The 18,825-nt window shown below is 35.4% G+C and overlaps 2 protein-coding genes and 1 long non-coding RNA gene across 6 annotated transcripts; 2 read left to right on the top strand and 1 right to left on the bottom strand.

Annotated features, from left to right (window-relative positions):
• The first annotated feature begins 1,110 nt into the window (after window positions 1–1,110).
• On the top strand, window positions 1,111–5,924 carry LOC107764685 (YTH domain-containing protein ECT4-like). Its single transcript, XM_016583290.2, has 9 exons — window positions 1,111–1,408; window positions 2,105–2,181; window positions 2,272–2,413; window positions 2,710–2,780; window positions 2,944–3,534; window positions 3,717–4,313; window positions 4,409–4,621; window positions 4,799–4,945; window positions 5,120–5,924. Exons 1-9 carry the CDS (start codon window positions 1,381–1,383, stop codon window positions 5,381–5,383), a joined length of 2,130 nt encoding a protein of 709 aa, XP_016438776.2. The 5' UTR covers window positions 1,111–1,380; the 3' UTR covers window positions 5,384–5,924.
• Window positions 5,925–6,689: 765 nt separating this feature from the next.
• Window positions 6,690–7,655, top strand: LOC142175685 (uncharacterized). Its single transcript, XR_012704767.1, has 2 exons — window positions 6,690–6,817; window positions 6,917–7,655. It is a non-coding gene; the product is annotated as an uncharacterized LOC142175685 (long non-coding RNA).
• Window positions 7,656–13,997: 6,342 nt separating this feature from the next.
• Window positions 13,998–18,587, bottom strand: LOC107764684 (YTH domain-containing protein ECT4). Of its 4 annotated transcripts, none has more exons than XM_016583286.2 (9): window positions 18,353–18,587; window positions 17,594–17,670; window positions 17,376–17,505; window positions 17,105–17,175; window positions 16,389–16,973; window positions 15,673–16,266; window positions 15,320–15,532; window positions 14,996–15,142; window positions 13,998–14,806 (listed from the first exon to the last, which is right to left on the bottom strand). In XM_016583286.2, exons 1-9 carry the CDS (start codon window positions 18,378–18,380, stop codon window positions 14,546–14,548), a joined length of 2,106 nt encoding a protein of 701 aa, XP_016438772.2. In that variant the 5' UTR covers window positions 18,381–18,587; the 3' UTR covers window positions 13,998–14,545. The 4 variants fall into 4 exon arrangements, with proteins under 4 accessions (XP_016438772.2, XP_016438773.2, XP_016438774.2 ...); XM_016583287.2 differs by having other exon boundaries at window positions 13,998–14,800; window positions 18,353–18,583; XM_016583288.2 differs by having other exon boundaries at window positions 17,456–17,505; window positions 18,353–18,545.
• Between the last annotated feature and the right edge of the window lie 238 nt (window positions 18,588–18,825).

The raw sequence follows: 18,825 nt of genomic DNA, 5'->3' as shown, positions 1-18,825 counted from the left end.
CTGAAAATGGCTTGATCATATAGCTTATATCCAGGGAAAATATAACATCAAACTCTAATCTCATAAGTGGGGTCTGGAGGATAGTGTGTCCACAGACCCAGACTAAGATCCAAGATTTAAATTTTATAGGTTCAACCTTTAAGGTTTTTAACATTGAATCCATCATATTTTTAAAACTATAGGTTCAATATACTATTTGTCGCAATTTTAGTGAATTTTTACACATTACTTTAGTTATTAGGTCAAAGAAAAAAAAGTCAGATACTTTAATCTAACGGGTAATGTGTTAACTCATATTCATGTGATGTAGAAATTAAGAGTGTGTTTGGTAGGACGAAAATATTTTCTAATTTTTTCATGCTGAACCTACTTAAATGTTTTAAAAAATATTTTTCTTATAAACTCATTTTCCTTAAATTGGAGAAAAATAATTTCCCTATTAAAAGAGGAAATTATTTTCCAAAACTCTTTTTCAACCTTCTTCACCCTATTTCCCACCCTCCTCCCCCATCACCACCCTTAAACTCGCACCCCACCCTCCACCCAATCTCGCACCCCAACCCTCCCCTCCATCCCCATCCCATGTATTTACCTAAATTATATATTTTGTTGAAAAATATTTTCTACTCACTAACCAAATACTAAAAAAATATTTTTTGAAAATTCTTTTTCAGTCTAAATATAAAAAAATAAGTGATAAAATTACTTATTTTTTTAGGAAAACATGAAAAACATTTTCCTCCCCACCAAACACACCATAAATAAAACAAGACGAGGAAAGTAATTCAGGAACCAAAAATATTTTCCTTTTCTTTTCTTGTTGTTGGTTCCTTAGGGGAGCGGTTAATGCAATTGCAAGGAAATTGCAGAGTTCACCGAGTAAAACCCAAAAGGAATCCCAAAAGCGACTTTTTCGTCCTATTACAAAAGACTCTAAAAGCTAAACATTCTATTAAGCACCCAAACTATCTCACAAACCACTGAAACACTGCCACGTACGTTTCTATGAGCTGGCAGCATCACCCGCAGGTGAAGTAAAACAATAGAGGTCAGATCTGGAAATACGAGAAAAATTAAGGGGCCTTTAAGAGCAAAACCCGTGGTGCTATTTGAATCACATCCCATTTATGGTTCAAAAAATCCCCTCCTTTTTATAGTTTCTATCACCCAATCCCTCATTTTCTCTCTCTATATTTAGTCTCGCTTTGTTGGCGGCTGAAACACTCTCTCTCTCTCTCTAAAACCCGTTGTCTCCGCTCTCTCTTCTAGGGTTTCTTTCTCTCTCCTCCCATAAACCCTTTTCAAAAATCTTCAGGGTTTCACTACTACTCCTCCTCCTCCTCCTCCTCCTCCTCCTTTTGAGAGATCAATATTTTTCTTATGGCTGCTGGTGCTCCTCCTGTTGATCGTATCCTTAGCTTCTATATTTGCATATGGCGATTCAATATTTTTTCTGTTAAAATCGACCCAAGTTTTGATTTTTACTTGTTTGTGAACGTATGAGTAGATTTATGTATGCATTAAATTATGTTCTATAGGGTAGACTTCTTATCTAGACCTTTATAGATCTGGATATCTGTTGCTGGTTTTAAGTGTAGGCTGTTTAGTTTTTTTTTTAAATAATAAAGGATGTGTTTTTCAGCTGTTTTTTGGATTTCGTATGCTTGGTTAATTCAGCTTATATATGTTGTGGAATTGGGTAGCTGATTTGGCGATTTATACGTTGATGTTTTCTTTTAAACAACAGCAGATATTTAGTTCGGTTTAAAATTCTATGTTAATTTTAGTACAAATACAACAATAGCTATGCCTCAGTCTCAGCTATATGAATCCTCACCTACTATGTTATTCCCTATAAACTCGTCTCACGGCAATATTACAAAATAAAATTAATTATGAAAAAAATAAAATATCTACGTGTTTAGTAAATTTATTGTTTACATAATTTTAGTAAATTTTGTTGTTTACATAATTTAAAATGACATATTTGTTGATTCCAAATTTGATAAGTATTATTGGAAGGTTGTCTTGGCTTTAGTTGTTAATGAACTCGTTTGATAAATTCTGTGGAGAAGTGGTATTCCTTTACGATTTACTGCTATAGAAGCTGCAGGCTTGCTGCAGAATTTGTCATTGGAGTCTCAGAATAAGAATCTTGAAATTGCAGAGCCAAAAAAGAAGGTGATTTTCCTATAGTTTTATTTTTTCCAAATGCTTTGTTTCAGTCAATTGGTCTACTGTTCTTAATCTGAAATTTTGTTCCCTTTTCAGCCTTCTGTTGACTCAAAAAACGTGGGAAATGGACAGAACCAGTCTATGAATCGATCCGTGACCCCTCTGTTGCCGGAATTCATAGATCCGAATTTTTGTTATCTTCCTAATGGTTATCCCTCTACTGCAGCATACTATTATGGTACTCCCTCTTATCCAATTTATGTGACCTATTTCTTTTTTAGTTCGTTTAGAAAAAAAACTACCTTCTAAATACGGAAACAATTTAACTTGATGTTTAAACAATGTTATGGCATATTTAGGATTTACAAGGTTCAAAAGTGCTATAACCTCCACACAAACATTATGGCATGTTTAAGACCACATGTTTCGAAAGTCTTTGTTTCTTTCTTTAACTTTGTAACCATGCAAATGGTATGGCATCTTATAACCACACGTAGCGTGTTTCATGGTAACATTTTTTTTGTTCTGCTCTAGGATATGATGCTTCTGGTAATGAGTGGGAGGACTATTCAAGATATTTGAATCTGGATGGAGTTGAGATGCCCGTAAGTTATTGTGCTTGAATTCTTGCTACAACATTTAATGTGTTAATCTGTTTGCTGTATTAATTTTTGTGTCACGGAAATTCTTTGTTGCTGTCTATAGTTGCTTTTTAGCTTGCGCAAAAATTGGTCTATGTTTGTGGATTTGAAATGAGTTAAAATGCAGGGAGTTTATGGGGACAACGGGTCGCTTATCTATCATCATGGCTATGGTTATGCACCCTACAGTCCATATTCACCTGCTACTTCCCCTGCCCCAACTTTGGGGCATGATGGCCAGCTCTATGGATCACAGCAATACCACTATCCGTATTTCCAGCCCCTCCCTCCAACCAGTAATTCATACACTACTCCAGTTGCCCTGCCAAAAGGTGAGATCGCCACCTCTGCTGCCGCTGCTGCTGCTGACCAAGCATCATTGTCTGTTGATTCTGCTAATGGAATTTCTAATGGCATTGCCAATGGTGGTGTAAAGGGAAATGCTGGGCCTACGCTTGTGAGGCCTGCGTTCCAGAACCCATCCGTAAATGCTAATGGTTCTTATGGGCGGGGTGCCTTGCCTGGAGGAGCTGCTTCAGGTTATCAGGACCCTAGATTAGGTTTTGATGGTGTGCGATCTCCCATTCCATGGATAGACGGATCAATGTTCACTGACGGGCAAGCTAGGCCAGTGTCGAGCAATTCTTTTACACCATCTTTTTCAAATGGCAGTGCTGTTCCATCATCAAAAAATCAGAATGTTCATCCGCATCTAATGGTAAGTTGTTTGAGAACGTGAATCTGTTTTTTGTCTTCCACATTTACTGTCTCTTTATTAGAGAGACTTTAGAGTAGCTACTCCAGTAATCGGAGCCAAGCAGCTGTGTGTAAGGGTTCTCTGCATATATTTTCTGGTTTCATTTTTTTGTTGACACTGACTCTCTAATGTTTCATTCTCAGGGCTTCCACCACCCAAGGCCCTCTTCTGGCATGAACACAACAAATGGGTATATGAATAGGTTGTACCCCAATAAGCTGTATGGGGGGCGTTATGGTAACACATTCGGTACTGGCATGGGCTTTGGATCCAATGGATATGATACTCGCACTACAGGTCGTGGGTGGATGACGGTTGACAACAGGTTCAAACCCAGGGGTAGAGGAAATAGTTTTTATGGTTACAGTAATGAGAACATGGATGGTTTAAATGAGCTCAACAGGGGACCTAGAGGTAAAGGTTCCAAGAATCAAAAGGGTTTTACACCAGTCGCGCTGGCAGTCAAGGGCCAGAACATTCCGCTCACTGTAACCAATGATTCCGAGAAAGATAAACCGAGCCTGATTCCTGACAGAGAACAATACAACTGTCCGGATTTTCCAGTGGCATATACTGATGCCAAGTTTTTTATAATCAAGTCTTACAGTGAGGATGATGTGCACAAAAGCATTAAATATAATGTTTGGGCTAGCACACCAAATGGTAACAAGAAGCTTGATTCTGCTTACCAGGAGGCTCAACAAAAGTCTGGAGGTTGCCCAGTTTTTCTTTTCTTCTCGGTGAGCGTTCTTAAGATACATTATTCTCTAGTCTTTTTTGTTTTTGAGTCACATTCTCCTTGTTTTGATTGCTTAATTTTGGTCTTTTTGTCCAGGTAAATACAAGTGGTCAGTTTGTTGGTGTTGCAGAGATGGTAGGACCAGTTGATTTCAACAAGAGTGTGGAGTATTGGCAGCAAGACAAATGGATCGGTTGTTTTCCTGTCAAGTGGCACATCGTGAAGGATGTACCAAACAGCTTGTTGAAACACATCACGCTGGAGAACAACGAGAACAAGCCTGTTACCAACAGTAGAGATACTCAGGAGGTACGCCACATGCTCTAATATTATGAGCTAGATATAAGGGTAGTAATTGTCGGGTGATCGAGTGTAGTATGTCCTAGCTCATTTGACCTTTGGGTAATTGGAATTATGTTTTTACCTACTGTTTCACTTATTCCAAAAGAACATGGTTTTTACCAACAGTTTCATTGTTTTGTACAGGTTAAAATGGAGCAGGGCCTGCAGGTGATAAAGATATTTAAAGATCATATTAGCAAACAGTGCATCCTTGATGATTTTGAGTTCTATGAGGATCGTCAGAAGAGAATTCAGGAAAAGAAGGCCAAGCAGCAGCTATTCCAGAAGCAGGTAGCTTATAATGTAGTACTAAATTTCTGCCTATTAAATGATTTTTTTTTTAAAAAAAAAAGAGAGGAACAAGATGAGGTTCTTTCACTACTGTATTTAGCAGTAGTTGATGTCTTCACCATAATAATCTTCGATTTGGTAGTTAATTATGGTTGTTTTCTTTGGTGGTCTCAGTCGCAAGCATGGGAAGGCAAAGCTACTGAAGAGAAGAAGAAAGAACATACGAAGTTGGAACCAAAGTCCCAGAAACCTTCAGAAGTTCCTGCTGGTTTGAACAAGGAAAGTTTACCCACTGCTCCGACTAACGGGGTGGTCAAGCTTACGGAAAATGCATCAGTTACAAAGGGAGATGATACGAATGGTGCTAAACCAGTCACTGTAGCAGAAAAGAAACCTGTAGCTAAAGGGATAGCAAATGGAGTTGCTAATGGATGCTAGCTTCACCTAATGAAGGGGGAGGTCTGTGGTTAAAGAGGCCCTAAATTGGAGCTTGTTGACTACATGATATGCACGCGAGTGCTTGGTTAGATCTCATAACCATTGGACTGCCCCTTTGTCCTAGCTGCAGTTGGAGTTGGTTCTTGCATTAATCCCCGGAGATAAATCAATAGTGGCAAGGCTAATTCAATCTGTTTCTAAGAGTTCAGGAAGTATGGAAGCTCCATTTTTCCTCAGATTTTAGCTTCTGACAGGTTTCATACCACAGGGGTATGGGTTTTTAGGATAATTTTTTTTTAATTTTGTTTTCGTCTTGTGGCTTATTTTGGTCAATTTTCCCTTTTTTTAAAAGTTATTTGGGTTTTAAAGGGGTGGGGTTCTTGTTATTATTAGTTTGGCTCCCAATCCTATCTTGTAAATCTAGATCAATCTGTTGCGGCAGTTCAGCATTGCTTTTTTGTACTAATGAAAGCTAGAAGCGAGGTGGGAATGCATTGCAATATAGTTAATTCAAGAAGCATTTGGCAGCGATTTTTCCCAATTTTTTTTTTTTTTTTACGACAATTTGGTATTTCATGTTTAGTGTAATTCAGAGCAACTCAATCGTTGCTGTTGCTCTCATTTAAATTCGCATTGTCCAATTATCAGCCGTGGATGGTTGTCTGTCTTTCTTAAAATTGAAGTAATATCTGGACATAAGAAATAAATGAAAAGGATTAGCAAAAAAAAAATAAAAGGTCCAAATTTTATTTGTACTACCGTGATTGCAACTCCTTTCCTCCTTGTAAATTTAATTCATACTCTTGCATTAGATTTTGTATTTGTACTTGTTTTGTTTCAATAGGAAAAAGGTGAACTTTACGAGTCAAATTTATATATATATAAATGTGGAAAAAAGAAAGCTGACATGACACTCCTCTTAATCTAGGATTTCTATTTATCTTTTCTCTTATTTATTTGATATTTTTTTCTCATATTTTCCCTTAGTTATTAATTTCTTTTTCTCTAAAAGATGTGACCTTACTTATTCTTTAGGTTACAACTTTATTCATGCGTTTTGGAACAGAGTCATCACCAAAAGCTGCTCTTCAACTATTCGAAACGTCCCTTTTCCCTTCCTGTATTTAACAAGGTCATTAACACTAGATTTCAAAAGTCAATCAGTTTTGATATCTAACCATTCTTTGTTCCTATTTAAACGCACCTAACATTCAATGGAACTGTATTGCTTTCTTCTCCCAATAGAAGGCGTTTCTTTGAAACTTTTGCAACTTCAAGGTCTGCTTTCTTTTTTATATATATTCAACTTTGTACTAATTTTTTAATTTTAATTAGAATAGTGAAAATTGACTACTCCGGTTAGTTTTGTGGGATGCAGAGGAAGTACAAAATGAATAAAGGCAAAGCTCTTATTGGCAGTTTCTAAACTTCAAGGTTTTCATACTTTTTTTCTTTTCCATATGTTCTGCTTACTTTAAGTTTCTAATTAAAAATAGTGAAAGTTGACTATTATTTATTTATTTATTTATGCAGATGAAGCACAAGATAAAAAAGATGCATCGCAATAAGAACGATTGATAGTAATGAGGCAAGTCATGAAGGGATAAACTTAGGGAGAAATTCAAAAATAGCTAGATTTACAACTGGTCGTTCAAAAATAGTCCAGTTTCAAAAGTAATCGAAATTTAGCCACTTTTCATATAAAGATAAATCTAAGCGAAAACACTGTTCAAAACCCAGAAAATACGCCAGTATATTATGCTGGAGTTTCAACATAAGTATACTTGAACTCCAGCATATTATACTGGATTTCCAGGATAAGTATGTTGGAACTCCAGCATAATATGATGGAGTTCCAGCATAATTACACTAGAACTCCAGCATAATATACTGGAGTTCCAGCAAGTTTACCGGTCCAACATAATATATTGGAGTTTGGAGCACCGGTGCTCCAGTCTCCAGTATATTATACTGGAGCCAACAAAGTATACCGGTCCAGCATATTACAGGTGCACCGAACTCCAGTATATTATGCTGGACCAGTCTCTGTTACAGCAAAATAGTGGCTATTTTTCATTAACTTGATAAACGCTGGCTATTTTTGAATGACCAGTCCGAAAACTGGCTATAACATACTATTTTTACATAAACTTAACACAAGACTCTCGATGTATTTGCTTTTCCTTTTCCCTTTTTGTGGTTGGTCATCTCATATTTGTTTAAATTGATCGTTTTTTTTATGTAATAAAAAGAAGAAACTGTATTTTCTGGATTTGACATGGTGCAGAGAGCAGTAGTACAATAAACTCATTTGTAATGTTTCTTGGATTTTAAAAATTCCATGAATGAGTTATTTTTCCTCTACTGATAAGTAAATAGAGACTCTATTCAAATGCTATTAAATCATTCAAACTTAGGTTAAGTTCTTTATATGTACGTGATGAATAAAACATACGGATAAAAGACATACACATAAGTTTACATTAAAAAGAAGAAGAAAGTTGATGAAAAATCGGTAGCATGAAGTATCTCCAAAAAGCATCACCATTTAAATACTCTTTTTCCGAGTATATGAATAACTTTTTGCATTTTGTTGTTGTGATGTTGGGACTATCTCTTTTCATTTTAATCCTTTAATTTGTGTATAACAAAAAATATAGGTGCAATTTTCAGTGATTTTTGGTTTGAAAATATCTATACTTGAAGTTATAGGTATGTATGAGTATATTATTTCTACATAAGAAACTTGTATATATTTATGTAGTTTTTTCATATGCGTACTTTTCAATGTTTGTTGATAGCAAAATGTTATATATATATATATATATATATATATATATATATATATATATATATATATATTCCTTTTACTGAAAATTGTTATTTATTTTATCTGATAACCTTGCAACAAAAGGGTTGTTTCATCAAGATAAGCTTCAATTGTGTTCTAGATTTACGTCCAGGTCCTTCTATTGAAAATTGTTATTTGTTTTATCTGATAACCTTGCAACAAAAGGGTTGTTTCGTCAAGATAAGCTTCAATTGTGTTCTAGATTTACGTCTAGGTTATATCATAAGTATTAGTTTGAAATAATTAAATTCATACAATCTACTTTTAGATATTTATAAAATTTTAACTTTATTTATTTTAAATACAAGGTATGTAGAATGTACTCTCCAAAAACAAGGAAGGTATTAAAACATTGACAAGGTAAGAGGCAACGGTTCTGCTAATATAAAAGTTTGTATTTCATTTATATATTTTCATCTTTTAATATACGAATAATTATAATTTAAATATTTTTACTTTCATAATTAGCAGTCTTAAGATGAAATTTATCTAAATTTACTAAATTTAATTTTAGTTTGAGCCTTTTAAATTCTTATTAATATTTCGTTAAGTTTCTTAATTAGCTAAAACTTAAATTTATTGGTATTATATCCGACCACGCATCGCGAGTGTATATTTACTAGTTTCAAAATAAAATTATTTTCAAGTTGGAGCTTTATTAGGAGTCGAAGATAAAAAGTCGAGCTTGATTAGTTTCAGCACCTAGGGACTAGGGCACTAGACTCTAGACGATTTTTCAGGTCCCATTTTATCATGTTACTACTACTTGAAACTAAGGATGGCAAATGGTCCGAGCCTGGTCCTAAACGGGCCTCGCGGGCCGGGCTTAAACGGTCCCGGACTTCGTGGGCTTTTGGGTGTAACCAGATCGGAACTGGGACCACGAACTAATGATCCCGGGCTATGTGAGTCGGGCCCGGGCCTAAACGGGTCTAAGTGGGCCTTGACTATTTTAATTTTTTTTTAACTAAGTCAATTTCTTGTAAATTATATAGCTTATATATAATATGTATATATATATATATATATATATATATATATATATATATATATATGTATGTGTGTGTGTGTGGCCTTGACTTTTTTTTTAAATTTTTTTTTATCTAAGGCAATTTCTTGTAAATTATATATATATATATATCTATATATATATATATATATATATATATATATATATATATATATATATATATATATAGTGTGTGTACTCTATATAATTTAGATAATTTACAAGAAATTGCCTTATATAGTATATTGCCTTATATAAGATTGTATATATAGTAGTATAGTATTATAGATATACTAAGTGTATAGTATATAAGCTATATTCGAATTTCGATATAACATTAGCTATATATATATATACATATATATTAAGATTAACTATTTATCAAAGTTGTAAATTAAAGTTTACATTTAATACTTCAAATTAAAGTTCAATGCCTTCAACATAATACTTCAAATTAATCTAACAAACTAAAACATTAAGCATAATACGTCTAATATTGAGCTTAGTCCATCTTGAACCAACTCATCTCAATCTATTTAAAATTGTATAGATTTTGGAGGGATTTACATCTATACCCGTTTTTTGGGTCACGTTCTAAATTATATCCACTTTGCAAAAAAAATTGCAAGTGTACCCACTTTGCGCGTAAACTTCAGGCATACGGGCCTGAAGTAGCAAAAGCAATCACACAAACTTTAGCTTTCTAGTAGACGGCCCTGAAGTTGTTTGTAATTGTTGAACTTAAGCATTCTACCAGCTGAAGTTTTGTTCTCTATTTGCTGAACTTGAGCATGTTTTAGCTGAAGTTTTGTCCTGGATTCAATAGTTTTGTCATAAAGCTTTTTCAAAAACTTCAGCAGAAGATGTTGAAGTTATTTAGTTTATTTGTAAAAATTTCAGCACTAAATAAGCTGAAGTTTTGTCCTGGATTCATTAGTTTTGTCATAAAGCTTTTTCAAAAACTTCAGCAGAAGATGCTGAAGTTATTTAGTTCATTTGTAAAACTTCAGCACTACGTACTAGTTGAAATTTTGTTCTCTATTTGCTGAACTTCAACATGTTTTAGCTGAAGTTTTTCGCGTAAACTTAGTGTTGGCTGAAGTTTTTGTTTGTAATTACTGAAAATAAGCATCTTACTAGTTGAAGTTTTATTCTCTATTTGCTGAACTTCAACATGTTTTAGCTGAAGTTTTGTTCTATATTTCTGAACTCCATCTCATTTATGGACTATATTTAAAGTCACAAACTCGTTATAGATCTACTGCCTCAAAGAAGCTTTCCCTAAACCTAATGTTATCTTATTAAGTTTGTAGCAGTAGCTTGGAAAATTTCATAAATTGCACCATTTATGTTCATCAAGTAACACTGCAGTTTATATTACTATGTAAACTCAGGCCAGCAATATTCGAGTCATGGGATGGGATCCATTGGCTTTAGGCACATTGTGCTGAAAATTGCAATCACAACATCAAATTCAGGAGGTCAAATGTTATATCATTCGTATACAGTAGACGATGAAGATCTCTTCCTTCACATATCTGTTTTGCCCTCATCGTACAGAAAGAAAAGCAAGATTTCCTTTTTTTCCTTTATGTATATGTTTCGTTATGCATAATTCCACGCTATAGTTTTCCAATGAAAAGAAAGGAGGAAGAAAGGAACGCACAGGTAGAAGGAAGGAGGGGCCTGAAGTTGTAAAAATTAGGGTATGGATTAAATAATTTTAAAAATATGGGTATAGGTTAAATGGGGGCGACCAAATAGGCCGCCCCGTGCAATTTTTACCATATTTTGCCCAAATTGATCTATGAGTAACTTTCCCAAAATTTCTTAGAATTTTTTTTTTTGATATGTTATATATAACCATAACAAAAGAAAAAAAATGTCATATTTAGTAATTATACAATTTATAAGAAAACAACACATTATGTAAAGCTTGATAAGAATTTTGTGGGTTGGGCTATTACCCAAATTTTATCGGAATTTTTACCTCCTATAACAAAGGTTAACACCTTATTTATTTTAAATAAATACCATTTAAAAAAATTATATTCTATAGATACCTTTTAATGTTTATAGAAAATATCTAATTTTGGTTACCTCCTACTCCTAAGCCACTAAATACGCTATTCAGTTACACTATTTTCTTTCTCTCTCTACTTTGATACATGTCATTCTCTTCCCCCATTCCCTGAAAACACGATGCTCAATCTCAAAATTCCTCTCACCCACATCACCTAACATTAGTCACAAACGGTGATTTCAAGTTCACGATGTCTCATCACGGTGGTAAAAGGAACGCTGAGAAACTCCACGTTTCGTGTCTCTCATCCTCGTTTTCAATTCACAGGAAGTCATGTTGCAAAATAAAGCACTACTAAAGAGAAGAAAACATAAACAGTATAGCCGATTTACTGGTCTTCTTTTGGCAAAACTTCATGGTCTACTGCTCAAAGCTCTTGTCACCGAACTGCTCTCAAAAGTTGTTGTCTATGTAGATCCGAATTTCAGCTCAGTGAGATTCAGGGTTTTTGCTCGACGGTGGATTCACCAGAAATTAGGGTTTGTTCTTGAACAAAGACGACGGAGTTTGAGGCAGAGCAACTTAATTTTCTGTTAATATATTTCAGTGTATTTTCAACGTATCACGCTGTATTTTCATGTATTCATTGTATTTCGTTTTATTGTAATTCAATGTATCTCGCTGAATTCCATGTATTTCATTGTATTCACTATCTTTTTTCATTGTATTTCAATGTATCACGTTATATTTCATTGTATTCACTATCTCATTATATGTCATGAATGTATTCATATGTTTTCTTTAATTAATATAATTTATATATTCAGATGTACTATATAATTTCTCTAAAGATTGCTATGTGTTTGGGGTATTTTTCGGTTGGGAATCTTTTTTATAACTAGAAATACAAATTTTGTGTGTTATAATTGAGTTTGTTGAGTTATATTAGGAGTCTATTATGTTAATTGATTTACTTTCCGTTTAAAAACAGTGTAATCCCTTGTTTCACGCCGTGAATACAATAATCTGTCCAACTGTAATCCCATGTTTCACGCCATGAATACAGTCGAATACACTCGAATACAACAACTGATTAGCTGGATTTCCCTGATTCACGCCTATTTTTGCTACTGCATTCATGAATACAGTAGCTTAAATACATCTAATACATCTTATAACAACAGAAAACGTATTTACAATCCGTAATATAGCAAATGGTATCTATAGATAGCTAATTACCACTAAAAGATAGTGCTTTATGAAAATTTCTTAATTTTATTTCATCTGGACTCAGTCCATCTTGCCCAAGTAACTTTTGACCCCCCAATTATTGACTCACCCAAAATTGACACAACCCACCCATTTGATACCCCTAGTTCTTTTTCTTTGGAGGCAACTTCCACCATACATCCTTAAACGGATAATTAGGCAACGTGAATATGATCGAGAGCAAGAAAACAATATCCAAATTGCGCTGCTCTTAAATATAGTAAACAATGTAAAACTTAGGGGTGTGCTTAGTTTGGGCAAACTCGAAATTCAAATTTTTGGATTTTGGTTTGGATTTTTTTATTGTGGATTGGATTGCGGATTTAATTTTTAATTTTTTTGGATTTGGTACTTTAGATTTGTGGATATTCGAAAATCCGTAATTTTTATACTTTATGTTTCGTCCATTATCCATATATCAATAGTAATAAATTCAATACCATATCCATTAAACATTATTTCATATATCCAATACTAATTGGAGTACTAAATTATTGTTAAAATACTTTATATTTTAACATAGTTTTACTATTGCTACTTCTTATAGGCCTTATTAATGTCTTTGTTTTATTTTCTTGATAATGATTTCATTAGTTGAATACTTTAATTGGATGATTACAGTGAGAATGAGAAACTTATTAGGTAATTAAACATGAATACTTTATTTGAATTTTATTTTTGTAAGAAAGAAAGAACAACAACAATCCAGTAAAATTCCACAAGTTGGGTTTGAAAAGAGTAGTGTGTACGCAAACCTTACCCCTACCCCGATGGGGCAGAGAGGTTGTTTCCGATAGACCAGTGGGATCTGAAGAAAGTAGTGTGTACGCAAACCTTACCCCTACCCCGATGGGGCAGAAAGGTTGTTTCCGATAGACCCTCGGCTCAGGAAGTAAAAGAAAAATACCTTTACTGATAGGAAAAAGTAGATGCATGTCTGCCTCGAACATATTCAGAAAATATACTTTGATATTCTTTTTAACAAGTCAGAAAAAATTTGCTTAGACATTCATGGTCAGAATTCAGTAACTGGAGTTTAAAAATACCTTTAGAAAATGGAATCCATCTCAAACCTCCCTCTTTCACGTACATATACATGATAGACAATTTCAGTCCTTCTGGTACATTTGCAGGGGCGCTTCATAAATTTTGGACGATTAATCAGAAATCGAACTTGAATTGTCATTTATTTAATCCAAAAACTAAATATCCAAACTAAAATTTTCATATTCAATCCGGACTACCCAAACACCCGCCCCTAGTGAAACTACCGCAAAAAGAAAACAAGCTCTCGAAAGCATCTTGAATTAGTACTGCAACATTCGCATAATATTAAGTGAGAACACCTACTAACTTCAATATAAAACGACATACAAGTTCTTTTCCAGGTTAGGTGTGATTTGACTAAATTAACATGAATACAAAACCGTCGACAAAAAAAAAAAAAAAAAAGATGAAACACTACAATCAAAAGCTTTTGAGCCAACTATATTGCATTCCCACCTTGCTTCTAGCTCTTTTTGACTAGTACAAAAGGCACTGATGTCATGCCGCAACAGAAGGATCTAGATGTACAAGATAGGATTGGGAGCCAAACTAACTAATAATAACATGAACCCCAACTGTAAAACCCAACTGAAAAAAAATGGACCAAAAAGACACAAGTCGAAAGAAACCAAAAAAAAACAAAATGATAATTTATCCTAAAACCCAAATCCCTAAGGTATAAACCAGTCAGAAACTAAAGCCAAGTAAAGAAACTTGCCTATGAGGATATATGGGGCTTCCATACTTCCTGAAATCCTAGAAGCAGATGAATTAGCCTTTGCCACTATTGACTTCTCTCTTGAGATTTCTTAATGCAAGAACCAACTACAAATGCAGCTAGGACAAAAAGGGCAGCCCAATGGTTATGAGATCTAACCAAGCAATTGCATGCAAATCATGTAGTTAAAGCTCCATTGTAGGACCTGTTAACCACTGACCACCCTTTATGAGCTGAAGCTAGCATCAATTAACAACCCCATTTGCAATCCCCTTAGCTACAGGTTTCTTGTCGGATACAGTGACTGGTTTAGCAACCTTCACATCGTCTCCTAATTTTGTAACTGATCCATTTTCCGCAAGCTTGACCTCTCCATTAGCCTGAGCAGCTGGTAAACTTCCCTTGTTCAAAACAGCAGAAACTTCTGAAAGTTTCTGGGATTTAAGTTCGCCGTTGGAGTTGTCTTTATTCTTCTCTTCAGTGGCTTTGCCTTCCCACACCTGCGACTAAGACAACCAAAAAGAAGAGCATTATTTACTACCAAGAGGAAGATAACTACTACGAAGATATCAATTCCTGCTAAATGCACTAGTGAAAGCACCTGATCATAATCTTTTCTTCTTTTTTAATTCATTTCATAGCCAGAAATTTAGTGTGTGCGCGCGCGTGTGTGTGTATATATTCATATATTCTACCTGCTTCTGGAAAAGCTGCTGCTTGGCCTTCTTTTCCTGAATTCTCTTTTGACGATCCTCATAGAACTCAAAATCATCAAGGATGCACTGTTTGCTAACATGATCTTTAAATATCTTTATCACCTGCAGGCCCTGCTCCATTTTAACCTGTACAAAACAATGAAACTGTTGGTAAAAACCATGTTCTTTTGGAATAAGTGAAACAGTTGGTAAAAACATAATTCCAATTACCCAAAGGTCAAATGAGCTAGGACATACTACACTCGATCACCCGACAATTACTACCCTTATATCTAGCTCATAATATTAGAGCATGTGGCGTACCTCCTGAGTATCTCTACTGTTGGTAACAGGCTTGTTCTCGTTGTTCTCCAGCGTGATGTGTTTCAACAAGCTGTTTGGTACATCCTTCACAATGTGCCACTTTACAGGAAAGCAGCCGATCCACTTGTCTTGCTGCCAATACTCCACACTCTTGTTGAAATCAACTGGTCCTACCATCTCTGCAACACCAACAAATTGACCACTTGTATTTACCTGGATAAAAAGACCAAAAATAAGCAATCAAAATTAATGAGGATGTGAACCCAAAACAATTCTAAATTACATGTAAATCCATGTATACCTGGATTAAACCAAAAACGACTTGGAGAAACAATTTAAATATGAAAGCTCACCGAGAAGAAAAGAAAGACAGGACAGCCTCCAGATTTTTGTTGAGCCTCCTGATATGCAGCATCAAGCTTCTTGTTACCATTTGGTGTGCTAGCCCACACATTATATTTGATGCTTTTGTGCACATCATCTTCACTGTAAGACTTGATGATAAAAAACTTGGCATCAGTATATGTCACAGGAAAATCTGGACGGTTGTACTGTTCTTTGTCAGGAATCAGGCTTGGTTTATCTTTCTCGGCATCATTGGTTACGGTTAGGGGGATGTTCTGCCCCTTGACTGCCAAAGCAACTGGTGTAAAACCCTTCTGATTCTTGGAACCTTTACCTCTTGGTCCCCTGTTGAGCTCATTTAAACCATCCATGTTCTCGTTACCATAGCCATAGAAACTATTTCCTCTACCCCTGGGTTTAAACCTGTTGTCAACCGGCGTCCACCCACGACCTGTAGCGCGAGAGTCATACCTGTTAGATCCAAAGCCCATGCCAGAACTGAATGTGTTCCCATACCGCCCATAAAATTTATTGGGATACAACGTATTCATATACCCATTAGCTGTATTCATGCCAGACGAGGGCCTAGGGTGGTGCAAGCCCTGACAATGAAACAATAGTGTCAGACTGACCATACAGTACAAAACACGGAGTTTCTAAGTCTCACGAATGAGACTGTAATGAGAAGTGCAATAACAGATCAATATTGTAGAATACAACATACCATTAGATGTGGATGAACGTTCTGATTTTTTGATGATGGAACAGCACCGCCATTTGAAAATGAAGGTGTAATAGGATTGCTCGCCACTGGCCTAGCTTGCCCATCAGTAAACATTGACCCATCTAACCATGGAATGGGAGACCTTACACCATCAAAACCAAATCTAGGATCCTGATAGCCCGAAGCAACTCCTCCAGGCAAGGCACCACTTCGTCCAAAAGAGCCATTAGCATTTAAGGATGAATGCTGGAATGCAGGTCTCACAGGCGTAGGCGCAGTATTTCCCTTTACACCACCATTTGCAATGCCATTAGAATTTCCATTAGCGGAATCCACAGACAATGGTGCTTGGTCAGCAGCAGCAGAGGTGGCGATCTCACCTTTGGCCGGAGCAACTGGAGTAGTGTATGGAGTACTGGTTGGAGGGAGGGGCTGGAAATATGGATAGTGGTAGTGTTGTGCTCCATAAAGCTGGCCGTCATGCCCCACAGTCGGGACAGGTGAAGTAGCAGGTGAATATGGACTATAGGGTGCATAACCATAGCCATGCTGATACATAAATGACCCGTTGTCCCCATAAGCTCCCTGCATTTTCATCATATCAAAACCAAAATACATAAATAATAAACAAAAGCAATGTGACATCAAAGATTGAATCCAGCAAATAGATTAAGACATCAAGTGCTGTAGCTAGCGTCGCAAGCAGAATAACTTACAGTCATCTCAACTCCCTCTGGGTTCACATATCTTGTATAGTCCTCCCATTCATTACCAGAACCATCATACCCTATAGAAGAATAGAAAAGAATGTCAATGTTAAAAAGAATGTCGATATGAACCAAGAGATGTGCTAAATTGTGAAGAAATAAACATCATTATCCTAACAGATGTATATTTTGTTTTAATAAAATCCTAACAGAGGTACATATGGGCTGTTCTGACACAAAGTGAAGCCATAAATTTAATTCAGATGATATTTAACAATACCATAATAGTAAGAGGGATAGCCATTAGGAACATAGCACAAAGTTGGATCCATGAAGTCAGGCAATAGAGGGGTAACTGACCGATCCAGTGACTGGATCTGACCATTTCCCACGTCTTTGGAGTCCACAGGCTGAAAAAGGATCAGAATTTCAAATTAAGAACTTTAGACCAATTGACCAAAAATAAAAGAATTTTGAAAAAAACAACTAAAAGGGTACCTTCTTTTTTGGCTCTGCAATTTCAAGTGTCTTATTTTGAGAATCCAATGACAACTTCTGCAGCAAATCTGCAGCTTCTGTAGCAGTAAATGTAAAGGAATAGCACTTCTTCACACAAATTAGCCCAAAAACACAGTAACAAACTAGGGCAAGAACAATTCCAACATATCAATCAATTTGTACTGAGCAACACACATCTTTTGGAATTATGTAAATTTACTAAAAATTAGCTCATAAAACTCTTCAAATCCGCAATTTCAAATAATTAAAGAATTTAGCAAAGAAATTTTAAACCAAAACCAAATCTAATTTCTACTGTTGTTAATAGAAAACACCAAGTTAAATATCACCAAATCAGCTACAAAATTTTCCAACATATACCAGCTGCAAAACATTTTTATTTAAAAAAAAATCAAACAGCCTATCTACACGATAAACACACGTACAAACCAATTTTAAAAAATAGAAAAACACAGATTATTTTTCAAAGACAAAGCAAAAACAGAATAACACACATAAATCACTCACCAAACAAAACCAAAACCAATAAAAAAATCAAGCAGATAACAGCAACGCATATCACAATAGCCCAGATCTAAAGAATCCCAATAGACTCACATAAAAATTCTACCCATAAAACATAGAGATACCTATATCTAATGTATATCTTCATAAAACAGGTAAAAATCAAAACTTGGGGGTCGATTTGAACAAGAAAAAAACAAAAAATATCCATATAAGTAAAATCTATAAGGATACGATCAGCAGGAGGAGCAACAGCTGCCATAACACAAGATAGATCTTCAAAAATGGAGGAGAGATTTGTAAAACCCTAGAGGGAGACAACGGGTGTGTGGAGTGAGAGTTTCAGCCGCCACCCAAAAGCGAGGCCAAATATTAGAGAGAGAAAGAGGGGTTTGGATTTCGAGAGAGAGAAACTATAAAAAGCGAGGGTTTTGATCCATAAATTTGGTGTGATTCAAATGCAACGCGGATTTGTTTTGCTCCTAGGCCCCTTATATTTCTCTTATTACCAGATCTGACCCAATTTCTTATCTCACCTGCGGGTGATCAGTCCAGATAGATCGTGGCGTTATTTTATTGGTTTGTGAAATAGTTTAGACGCTCGTACAGGTAGGCTTTGTGAAGGACAACAGTGTGCCTCCAAAATGGGTGGACTTTGGGTCTACTAGGTGGAGTCTCTGCAATTTCGAAACAATTGCAATAACCCC

The sequence above is a fragment of the Nicotiana tabacum genome, chromosome 22 (assembly GCF_000715075.1).
Source record: "Nicotiana tabacum cultivar K326 chromosome 22, ASM71507v2, whole genome shotgun sequence".
Classification (NCBI taxonomy): Eukaryota; Viridiplantae; Streptophyta; class Magnoliopsida; order Solanales; family Solanaceae; genus Nicotiana; species Nicotiana tabacum.
The sequence above is the reverse complement of the archived record's forward strand: the minus strand, read 5'-3'. Positions and strand labels throughout refer to the sequence as shown.

Bases quoted from the DNA above. Each gene is read 5' to 3' on its own strand.
- LOC107764684 (XM_016583286.2), bottom strand. From the start codon at position 18,380: ATGGCAGCTGTTGCTCCTCCTGCTGATC. The intron at 17,671-18,352 runs GTATCCTTATAG...TTACTGCTACAG, and splicing joins TGTTGCTCCTCCTGCTGATC to AAGCTGCAGATTTGCTGCAG. The intron at 17,506-17,593 runs GTACCCTTTTAG...ATCCTTTTTCAG, and splicing joins TTGCAGAGCCAAAAAAGAAG to CCTGTGGACTCCAAAGACGT.
- LOC107764685 (XM_016583290.2), top strand. From the start codon at position 1,381: ATGGCTGCTGGTGCTCCTCCTGTTGATC. The intron at 2,781-2,943 runs GTAAGTTATTGT...GTTAAAATGCAG, and splicing joins TGGATGGAGTTGAGATGCCC to GGAGTTTATGGGGACAACGG. The intron at 4,622-4,798 runs GTACGCCACATG...TGTTTTGTACAG, and splicing joins ACAGTAGAGATACTCAGGAG to GTTAAAATGGAGCAGGGCCT.